The sequence below is a fragment of the Megascapheus bottae genome, chromosome 20, assembly GCF_031878675.1.
Source record: "Megascapheus bottae isolate mThoBot1 chromosome 20, mThoBot2.hap1, whole genome shotgun sequence".
Classification (NCBI taxonomy): domain Eukaryota; kingdom Metazoa; phylum Chordata; class Mammalia; order Rodentia; family Geomyidae; genus Megascapheus; species Megascapheus bottae.
The window spans coordinates 27,411,056-27,422,379 of NC_143528.1; the positions used below are offsets into that span (position 1 = coordinate 27,411,056).

At 36.5% G+C, this 11,324-nt stretch overlaps 1 protein-coding gene across 1 annotated transcript; it reads left to right on the plus strand.

Moving 5' to 3' along the window:
• The first annotated feature begins 2,285 nt into the window (after positions 1-2,285).
• Positions 2,286-10,753, plus strand: Scrg1 (stimulator of chondrogenesis 1). The gene is made up of 3 exons (XM_090353784.1): positions 2,286-2,451; positions 7,565-7,822; positions 10,404-10,753. The coding sequence occupies exons 2-3, from the start codon at positions 7,584-7,586 to the stop codon at positions 10,456-10,458; spliced, it is 294 nt and encodes a 97-aa protein (XP_090209910.1). The 5' UTR covers positions 2,286-2,451; positions 7,565-7,583; the 3' UTR covers positions 10,459-10,753.
• Positions 10,754-11,324: the final 571 nt, after the last annotated feature.

Genomic DNA, 11,324 nt, shown 5'->3' on the forward strand with positions numbered 1-11,324 from the left:
TACTATTCTCCATCTTGGGTGTTTTGATTAAAAGAATGAGCCACTAAAGCCTGCTTTATCTCCATTCTTTCTTTGACTTCCATAACATTTTTCTAATTTTTTAAAACTATTTCTTTGTGTACTCTTTGTCACTTTTCTTCCCAGATGTCTGCTCATCTCTTAAAGGCTGGTCGTCTCTAAGACTCTATTTCTTTCTCTAATATAGAGTTTGAGAGGTATTATGTAAAGTAAAATGATAAAAAATATATATATACAGAATTTCACTGGAATAGCTATTTTTAACTTATTTACAAAGCTGGACTCATGTTTGTTAGCTATCAGAGGGTTGTGAGGAAGAGAGAATGGACTGAGGCATGTGAAGAGCCCCATACACGTAAAAGCATAATAACTGTTCCAGGAATGTGACTCAATTGGTAGAATGCTCTGAGTTCAAACTGCAGTATTACAATAGAAGAAACACAATATAAAAACAAACACAGGGGCTGGGAGTTTGGCCTAGTGGTAGAGTGCTTGCCTAGCATGCACCAAGACCCGGGTTCGATTCCTTGGTACCACATACAGAGTTCTAGCCTTGAGAAAAATCCCAGGATAGTGCTCAGGCCCTGAGCTTAAGCCCAAGACTGGCAAAAAAAAAAAAAAAAAAAAAAAGAGTAACTTTTAAGTGGCCCAGCTATGGCTTCAGCCATCACGTACTGAGAAACTCACCTAGTCACTTATCCTCTATGTCCTGACACTTAATTGGTTAACAAACAGTAATCCTTTAGGCTAGATTTTCCCCCCTCACTTCCAAGTCCATTTAACCAGTGGTCTACTAAACAGATCCAGTTGCCTCCAAAGCTCTTGAAAGTCAACATTCACCAATCAACTCATTTCTGTTTTCTCACTTCTGGACAAACCAGAACTTTTTTTTATTGCTTTCCTATTTAAATAACATTAAATATTTCTAAATGAATCCCAAGCTTATGAAAATAAATAATGTCTTCTCTTGTCTCAACTAGCTCTGCCCAAAAATGACCTAGTTCATTATCCAGTTCTGTCTTCTACTTTCTTTTGTGAATTACTACAATAGCTCTTGTTCTCAGTCTGGCTCTGCCTCTCTACCTCACCCCTACTCCTCTCTATTTTTGACATATATATATATATATCATTCTTTTTGCACATTCAAGGCACAAATTGTTCTTTTAAATATGTTTTTATCATCTTCCCACTCACTTTCAGGATAAAATTCCAATATTTTTTTAGCATCACATCTGAGGCAGGTTATCACTAGCTTCTTTTTGTCTCTCTAATTTCATTCATTACATCTCTGGTTCTAATCGTCTTAGCCTTATAATATCCAATGTTGTTACCCCATCCTTAACCATCTTGACATTGTTAATATAACCTGGGGCACATTTTACTCTTTGACAAGATGATTCCTATTCTATTGTATATCTCTAGTTTTCAGAATGATATTCTTGATTTATTTCTTAAAAATTAAAAGACAGTTACACTAGAAACAATTAAGCTAGACCTCCAGCATTTTCTCAAAACAGTAAAAAATCCTTTTTCTGTCTTTATTTCTGAGACACAAAATAGATTCTGCTTTTATTTATTTTTGCTTTCTATTGGCTAGTATTGACTTTTTGAATAAGAAACCAGAGGAATGGAATATAAACTAGAATATAACTCTTAGGGAAAAAAATGATACAGGAGCTGTGTACTGGTGGTTCACACCTATAATCCTAGCTACTCAGAAGGCCAAGATCTGAGGACCACAGTTTAAAGCCAGTCAGGCAAAAAAGTCACCATGAGACTCTCATCTCCAATTATTCACTCAAAATCCTGAAGTGGAACGGTGGCTTAAAGAGGTCGAGTGCTATCTTGAGCAAAAGAGCTCAGGGACCGAGCCCAGTCTAGTCCCTGAGTTCAAGCCCCACATCGCCCCCCCCAACAAAAAAATACAAGATAGTTTAATGGTGAAGAATATTTTGCATGTGTGCAAAACAGAGTCTACCTACAAAAAGTTTGTGACAAGCCAAAAAGTTCTCAGCCATCTTCTTAAGTGATATTAACCATTCTCCTCCCCTTCTGTTATCTCCTTCACTCCCATCCCCCTAAAATACTTCGCAAAGTAACCATCATTTCGTTCTTTTTAAAACTCTCATGTTCCACAAGTTTTTGATCTAAGATTCTTCCTTCCTCAGGTTCTTACATAGACCGTTGTAAAGAAGCAGGGGAGGCAGTTCTAGCAGACCTGTCTCCTTCTATCCCTCCACCTCCCTCTTATTCCTGGCTGGAGCAGTGAGTCTGTCAATCGTAGGCAAGAGACAAGGCAGACAAAGGTTCACTTGTGAAGAACCTCCTTCCAGCACCTCCTCTCTTCTCCATTTGCCCAAATTCACCCAGGGAGCTGAAGCATAAGATTTTTTTCTGCCCACAAGACCAAAAGGAAAAGAAAAGAATAAAAGGGTATGTAAATTTTTTTCTCTATAAAGTCATTTATGCTATTTATTCTTTTCCAAACTGCTGCTACAGATTAAAGCAGAAATTTATGGATGTGTTAAGTCAGAAGGAACCAGGCAGAGAGCCTTTTAGGAGAGAATTCCTGATTCACTTTGAAAAAGATGTTTCCTGAGATGAAGTGTCTGTGTGTGTGGTAGGGTGTGGGGGGAGGAATCAGATCAAAAGAGAAAAGAAAAATGCACATTCCTTGACTATGAAAGTCATTTAATCATAGGTTCAAGAAGAAGCAGATTGGTTCCTTGCTTTTATTCTTTCAGTGTACACATTTACTCTGAATCTGTGTCCACAACAGGACTTACCCACTCCCCAGAACTATATGTGAATGATCGAGTACATGGCTGCATTGCTATATTAGCTATTCTTCATGAAGTGAACTGCAGTGTCTAAGAAAGCAAATGTTTTTGGTTTAAAAATTCCAGTTCCTGAAAAGAAAATAGTAGAAATGTGTGATACAAAGAGGGAATTCATTGAATTCATCCTTTGGCATTCCCACCACAGAATACAACACAGACTCTGTACTGCTAAGACAAAGAGGGCAATTCTCTTTAGGACTTAAAAAACTTATTCAAAATGCATAAATACATGGGCTGAAAGAGAAAGAAAACTTTCCCCAATTTTAATCTTTTTCTCCTGCGAAGGTGAATTATTGTGTCTAGGAAAACAATTAAAATGCTACAAGATTGGTTATAAAGGCCATTTCTAGCATGCTCTGGGAAGATTGCAGGCTGAACAACCTTCAGGAAGGATCAAGATTCTCCCTGGCCGCCTTGCCCTCCTCCCCACAAATGGAGCTATCCCGAGTATTGAGGTTGCCTTAAGGATCTCTTAAAATGTAAGGATCTCTTAAGAATCTCTGAGATCTCACTTTTTAATACTACTGTTCCTTTACATACCATGAGACACTTTACTTCAGGACTTAGTCATTCTATCTCAAATGACTTCTATGAATGCAGAGGGAATTTTAACTGTACCAGAGATTTTCATCATGCAAAAGAAGTAGGTGGGAAATGTTATAGCCTGGCAGGGATCGCAATCTCTTCCAAATATAATTTTTGCTATTTCAAATGTTAAGTTCTGGGCTAAATTTTTTTTTTTTGCTGCTTCGTCTTTCTCTTGTTGCTTTCTAAGAGAAATCTGAAAATGGACTGCTCTTTCTATCTAATTCATCAACTCTTTCATTTCACGGCTCTTCATACCAGTTCCCAGAACTGACATCAAGCTGCCTGTGTGAGCAATGTACCAGAAATGTCTGAATACTTAAAAACTCCATAGCCCTATTGGTTTTGGCAATTCAATGATTGATTTTTCTGTTTTAAGTCTCCATTTAACTCCAGCCATTCAAAAGTTTGCTAGTGCCAATAACCCCCACTGAATCAAAATGTGAAATTCTCTGCCAAATGATGATGGAAATGATTTATTACTTAGCTAGAAATGTCTACCCTCTGTGCTGAGTTTTTAAACATTACATCCATACTGGCTTATTAAAGGTTTTATGAAACATTAGGACCAATGGTAATTACACCAAATTGAATGTATAAAGGCAATGTCTCTTGCTTAGTTCTTCAGATGTTATGCATATAACTTTGTTTTCTTTTGTAATTTGAATGTATTTGTGAAAGAATTTTCCCTGTCAAATGAGAAAGAAAAAAAATAGAGCAATTTCCTTCAAATTGCCCAAAGTTATTTTATTCTGGTTAACACTTGAAAAAAACATATATATATTTGAGGGATTGCCAAGGATTAAGATTGGTGCCCCAAATTCATCAATGTGTCCCAGAAATGTACTGGCTCAGATACTTTTCCACTTACTAAGTTAAAGCTATTTATCTGCACCTAAGGAAAGGGAAAAGAGAAGGCTTCAGTTCAAACATGTAATTTATAAAGTGTTAAGGAAAAAAAAAACTACCACAGAGCTTTCCAGGTGTGGAACTTTCCATGGCTGTGAAGTGAAACTGGGACAGAAATACTACTTTGTGTCCTGGCAAGGACGTGAGGTATGTGGTATAGCTCCATATCTGATGTTCAGCCTTTATTTGCTCCTGCCTTCTGTGAATGTTTTGGTGCATTTATTTATTTATTACCTTTAAACAACATTAAACATTATCTGAATAGAGGGGTATATGTGTGCATGTATATATAACAAGAAACATAGGATTATAAAAGAGATTTTTGAATTCATCTGCTTTTATGGAGCAAAGTACAATGAAGACACTCTGAAGAATAAACTTCAGTTAATACAACATCTGATATTTGAATTTTCTGAGCTGAACCTACATACGACTATCATGAGAGGTTTTTTTTTCTTTCTGGGAGAAACCTTATAGGCCAGGGAATATCATTTGTTTTTATTTTAATGTATAGAGGGGTTACAGTTATATTTACTAGATAGAAGGCGCATTACTTCTCACACATTGATACCCCTCCTCATGTTTTTGTGGGAATATCATTTTTAAAGTACTGAAAGAAATAAAAATAACCATAAAATAAAAAAATAATGATATCCACCAAAACTGTCCCTCAACATGGAGTGGAAAAAGACTTTTCTAGATAAACAAAAGCTTGAGAGAATTCATTCTTATGTCATACATATGTCAATCATTCCTTAATCATTCAGATGTCATACAAGAAATACTAATAACAGTTCTTTACATTGATGTGAAAGTATGCTAAAAAGTATAAAGAAGCGGGGCACGGTGGCTCATGCCTGTAATCCTAGCTACTCAGGAGGCTGAGATCTGAGAATCTCGGTTCAAAGCCAGCCCAGGCAATACAGAAAACGGGAAGTAGGGCTGTGGCTCAAGCACAGGGCAGTAGCCTTGAGCTGAAGAGCTCAGGGACAGCGCCCAGGCCAGAGTTCAACGCCCACGACCACCACCCCCCTCCAATAAAGTATAAAGAACGAAACTGATAGATGATTCCTTAATAATTTTGCAACTGTCCATTAATTCAGCGATGTACCCGGGTGCCTATGGACCTGAAGACAGTGAAAACAATCAATCAGAATGGGTTGTAGAGGTATCTAAAGGGACAAAACTGTCAAAGGTACAGACCCAATGGAAAAATCTTTGTCATTGCTGGGCTAAAGAGGTACCAACTCTGGGACCTAGCAGTGGTTCGCAGGCCTTTCTTACTGCTATCCTTAACCACACTCTGCCTAGCAATTGGTAGTAAGACACTTTTAAATGAGTCTTGTTGAGCCCTGGACAGTGAGGGATAAAGCAGACTGATTTCACATCTCACACAATACTGCGTGGGTTAGAAGATTTTGTTATTCAGGGCATACCACCTAGACTCAGGCCATGAAAATGCTGCAGGTTTGTGGCACCCACAGACACATGCTTAACTGAAGATGTGAGGCCCACCAAGATGGTCACCTCTTAGTCTTCCCCTACCCCCAGCCCTGGGTTTTGGTATCATTCAGGTCCCCAGGCTAGCCTTTCTTCTTGAAGGGATTCTGCACATAGTGAATGAGATCCCTCTATCAAAAGAAACACAAAATAAGTCATATAAAATTGAGCTGGGGTTGTGTGTGTTGTACATATCCTCAATCCAGGCACACTGTAGGATATGTAAAAGAATTATGACTCAAGACCCGGTCAGAGCAAACAGCATAGGTAATACCCTATCTGAAAAAGCACTTAAGAGCAAACTGGCCTGGAAGAATGGCTCGAGTGATAGGGCCAAGTGAGGACAAAGCCCTGAGTTCAAACAAGACCAAACCAAAATAGATCAAACCAAACCCAAACTGTATTTATCTTACTGGGAGAGAAATTAGACTCCTTTGGTATGACTCTAAACACTCAAACCAGGACTAATGGCTAGAAACTGCAAAAACATTTTTTTTACTATAATAAAGGAAATGTTAAAAATGTGGTTAATGGCGTATGTGGAGAGTAATGAGTTCTTCACAGTAGGTGTTCATAGAAAGTTAGATCATTATAAGTGCAAGTTCAAGCCTCCATTTTAAACTACGCCTAAGATGAAGTGGATACAAATGTTTTTAAAAGTTCAGTATAAATCTGCAACAAGAATAAGGTCTAGAATACTTAACAAAGTTAACCTAGCTGTAAACATTCCTATTGAATACAATCTGTCAATATCAACATAAATGATTTTTTTGTTATTGTCAGGGTGGGACCTAGTTTCTTTGATGATATTATTTATGAAGCAAAATGTTTCAGGTTAAGATTCATTGTATTTGATGATGCTATTTGTCCTGGAAATTTATCCAAGTTTGTGTTATTTAAAAAATAACTATTCTCTACTAAACCCAAAACAAAACAAATAAACAAGACTACAACAAAAATGGTTTTGTTACTGAATGCTTACTAAACACTGATTGGAGCTCTCATCACTACACCTTTCTTTCCACTGTTTCTCATTCAATATCTCTTGCTTTGTTTGTTTTTGTGTCCACCCTGGGGCTTGAACTCAGGGCCTTTTCCCCTAAGCTTTATTTACTCAAGGCCAGCACTCTACCACTTGAGCCACAGCTCCACTTGCAGCTTTTTGTAGTTAGGGATGAGTCTAACAGGCTTTCCTGCTTGAGCTGGTTGAACCACACCCTCAGATCTCAGCCTCCTGAGTTGCAGGAATTATAGGTGTGAACCACTGGTATTGGCTTCAATATCTTTTTTGTGTGTAAAATCCTGGCAATGATTTTAAACAAATATTCCTAATGATTTTTATTACATATTGCTAGAATGCTGTACTTTGAGAAAAACAGAGGATAGGGCCGGGAGTTTGGCCTAATGGTAGAGTGCTTGCCTAACATATATGAAGGCCCTGGTTTGATTCCTTGGTACCACATATATAGAAAAAAGCTGGAAGTGGTGCTGTGGCTCAAGAGGTAGAGCTCTAGCCGCGAGAAAAGTCCAAGGACAGTGCTCAAGCCCTGAGTTCAAGCCCCATGACTGGCAAAAGAAAAAAAAGAGGCTACAAAAGACAAAGCTGGGTTTTGTTCCCTCTCTCCAAGAGTTTGTAAGAATCCTGTAAGAATCATGTTCAAACAAATTCTTTTAAAAAAATGACAGATAATTATAATTATTTTTTATTCTAGTTAAGGATCTAAAGCCAAAATGAAACTTGCATTACTTGTCACTGTTGGGCTAACGTTGCTGATAGGAGTTCAAGCCATGCCTTCAAATCGTCTGTCTTGCTACACAAAGATACTGAAAGATCGCAACTGTCACAACCTTCCAGAAGGAACAGCTGACCTGACGCAGATGGATGTAAACGTCCAAGATCACTTCTGGGATGGAAAAGGATGTGAGATCATCTGTTTCTGCAATTTCATTGAATTGCTGTGTTGCCCAAAGTAAGCAAAAAATCACAAAATGTATTCTTATGAAATGTATGCAGAACTAGTCTTTCAATAGTATCTTTAACCTGGGTTTGCCAAAACTAATAGACCTTTTAAATTAAAATTTTAATTCAAATACCAGCTGTTTTCTAGGATCATCAGTATTTTGTAAGGAACTAACTTGTTTTAAAAAATGAAGTTTGAACTGGGCACTGGTGACTCTAGCCTATAATCCTAGCTACTTAGGAGGCTGAGATAAAAATCAGTTCAGGCAGGAAAATCAGTGAGACTCTTATCTCCACTAAAGTCCCAAAAAGTCGAAAGTGGAGCTGTGGTTCAAGTGGTAGAGCACTAGCCTTGAGCAAAAAGGTTAGGGATAGAGCCCAGGCCATTAGTTTAAGTCCCAGGACTGGCACAAAATTTAATTAAACCAAAATTTAATGAAAATTTAAATTTGGTCTGGAGGCATATGCCTATGATCTCAATATTGGAAAGGTACAAAATGGACACTTGTGAGTCTGAGGCCCATCTACGTTGTGTCAAAAACACAAACCAAACCAAACCAAAACCTAAGTGTAAACTGGAAAACTAATAATTCAATTTATTTATTTATTTTGTCAGTCCTGGGGCTTGAATGCAGGGCCTGAACACTGTTCTTGGGCTTTCTCAAATCTAGAGCTCTACCACCTGAGAGTCATAGCACCATTTCTGGCTTTTTCTATGTATGTGGTTCCAAGGAATTGAACCCAGGTCTTCGTGCTTGCTAGGCAAGCACTCTACTACTAGGTTAACCTCCTGGACCAATAATACAATTTATTAAACTCTAAAATCTCCATGATTTTTACTATAAAAATCTAATGTTAATAGAAATGAATTTAAAATCGGGCTTTGTAACCAATTTGTAAACTAGTAAGTTTTTAGATAAGAGGTGCTAGTATACATTATCAAATAATTAACTGGATAGAAAAGATGAATAGTAAAGAAAAAAATTTTAGTTCCATATGTGTTCCCAAAAAGAATAATGAACTAAATAGAAGTTCAGGTTTGGGGGCATGGCTCAAGTGGTAGAATGCTTGGTTAGCGAACTTGTGACCCCCAAGTTCAGTCCCCAGTAACATGCACACACACAATTTAAGTTTGGGAAAGTAGGTGGATTTTAATTCTAAAATGATAGGCAAACCAATAAATACTTTATCTTCTTATTTTAATCACTTCCCCTATTATTTAAGAGTATTTAAAAGACTATGATCTTGAACACTAGCCTCCATATTTGGAACACATTTATTCTGTGAAGCTAGCTGATTCTCACACTGAGGATCCTAGAATAGGAGCTTCAGAACTAAGTTGGTTCAAAATGCACATCAAGGGGCCCGGAGTTTGGCCTAGTGGTAGAGTGCTTGCCTAGCATGCACGAAGACTGGGGTTTGATTCCTTCGTACCATATACATAGAAAAAAGCCAGAAGTGGTGCTGTGGTCAAATGATAGAGCTCTAACCTTAAGAAAACCCAGGGACAGTGCTCAGGCCCTGAGCCCAAGCCCAGGACTGGAAAAATAAAATAAAATAAAATAAAATAAAAATAAATGTACGTAAATCCTTCAACCTCATCCCAAACCAACCAAATCAGAAACTCTGGAGGTGGAATCCAACATAAGAGTGTAACAAACCTAGGGGATGTTGATGTATGATCAAGTTTCAGAATCACCAAATAATGATAATCACTAAATGAGTTATATAATTCCAGGAAATAAGTTTTCTTGTACTATATAAAGTGAAATAGCAATGTATTCCATATTTGGATTTTTGCTGTTAAATTATCTGAAATTAATTTACTGAAACTGACATTTATTTTATGACATAATTTTGTGATGGTGTTAACAGAAGCAGATATATAGAAAAAATTCTCCTTGATTTTGTGATATATTTCTTATTAGCAATAGATTTACCTAAGTATATTTCTAATATTTCTAATAGTATTACTTGGGACATACCTTCAATTTCGTATTATCCCACACATTTATATACTATGTTATGTGAGTTTTTCCTACCAGATTTAAGTTGAATTTTTTTTAAGAGTTAAAAAAGTTTCCTATAAAACTAAGAAAGTTAATGACCTTTAATTTTTGAAGATTTGGCAATGATTTATTTCAATATAACAGGAAAAATTAGGGAGGAGTATGAAAAAGGAGAGAAACATTTCTTGCTTTCCACAAAGAAAATGGAAATAAAGGTATTGTTTAAAGACTTTCTAAGAAAGTTTAACATTCTTTTTCTTATCTGTGGAGATCCAAGCTTCATATACCATTTCCCATAGCAAGAAAAAAAGATAAGAAACTTCAGAGATTAAATTTTGTTTTCTTTGTAAATAAATGATAGCATAGTTAGTGGCAAATTGGAGAAAGCAGAAGAATCAATTACCTTCTTGGTCTTTGTTGCTCTTGTAGTCAGCCTCTACTCATCTTTTTTATTTTATTCACCTAAAAAGAATAGTCATATCAAATCTTGGGAATCATTACCCATTTTTTGTTAACCCAGAAAAAGATGAATACATATCTTAGCTTTCGGCTGAATTTAATCCCTATTTTACTTTCTTCCAGGGAAATCTTCTTTGGACCAAAGATCTCTTTTGTGATCCCTTGCAACAATCATTGAGAATCTTCATGTTCCCCAGAGAACATCGTTTCTCATTTCTCACAAGTTATACATCTGGGCAAATGTACTTCTGATTTCTGTCCAGTCAAATAAAGCATAAATTCTATAAATGCTCCGTTCACTCACCATGGCCATCAGTAGAGTTTCAGAAAGTCTTTATGTTAGAACAGTGTAATATATGCATGCTGAATGTTGGATATTATTAAGATTCTTTGGATACAGTAATAAGATAAACATGTCCTCTCTGAACTTGTGTTCATGATAATCATAATAAAGTTGTTAAATATGAAGCTCATTACTGAGAAGTATAGGTATGAAGGTTTGTGGAGACAACTCTGAGGAACATTACACAGTGTGGCATATTTTGGAAGCACTGCCTTGTGACAATAAGTAACACTATTCCATTTAAATGCAATTTTAGAGGTCCCTGATTTCTTTCTGAAGATCTCATCCACAGTATCTGGTACTGATTCAGTGTTCAACAAGGGTTCAGAGTGTCACTGCACTGGACCAAATAATTTTTAGGCAATCACGTTCAGTTGCTACTAATGTCTACAAATTACAACATGTTTTCAAATACTCTGATCTACAAAAATTATGAAAAATGGAATTACAAAAAATTATTTTTTTGAGGTTTCAAGTTATTTGACTGCTTTTTTTTCTACTGAATTGACTGGTAATAAATTTAACCCAATTTAAAGGAAGTTTCAGATCTTTTCTAGAACAATGTGTAAGATAGGTTAAGAAGGAAATGTCAATAAACTTGCTCTTTATCAAGGGTAAAATTCCATTGTCCCTATAAATGACACATCAGAATGAAGGACATGAGCCAGAAATGTTTTAGAAAGTATTCCTTTATGGTGGCA

What these genes read in the sequence shown, in the direction of transcription:
- Scrg1 (XM_090353784.1), top strand. Translation starts at nt 7,584, where the DNA reads ATGAAACTTGCATTACTTGTCACTGTTGGGCTAACGTTGCTGATAGGA. An exon ending in GAATTGCTGTGTTGCCCAAA is followed by an intron (nt 7,823 to 10,403) that starts GTAAGCAAAAAA and finishes ACTTTCTTCCAG; the next exon opens with GGAAATCTTCTTTGGACCAA.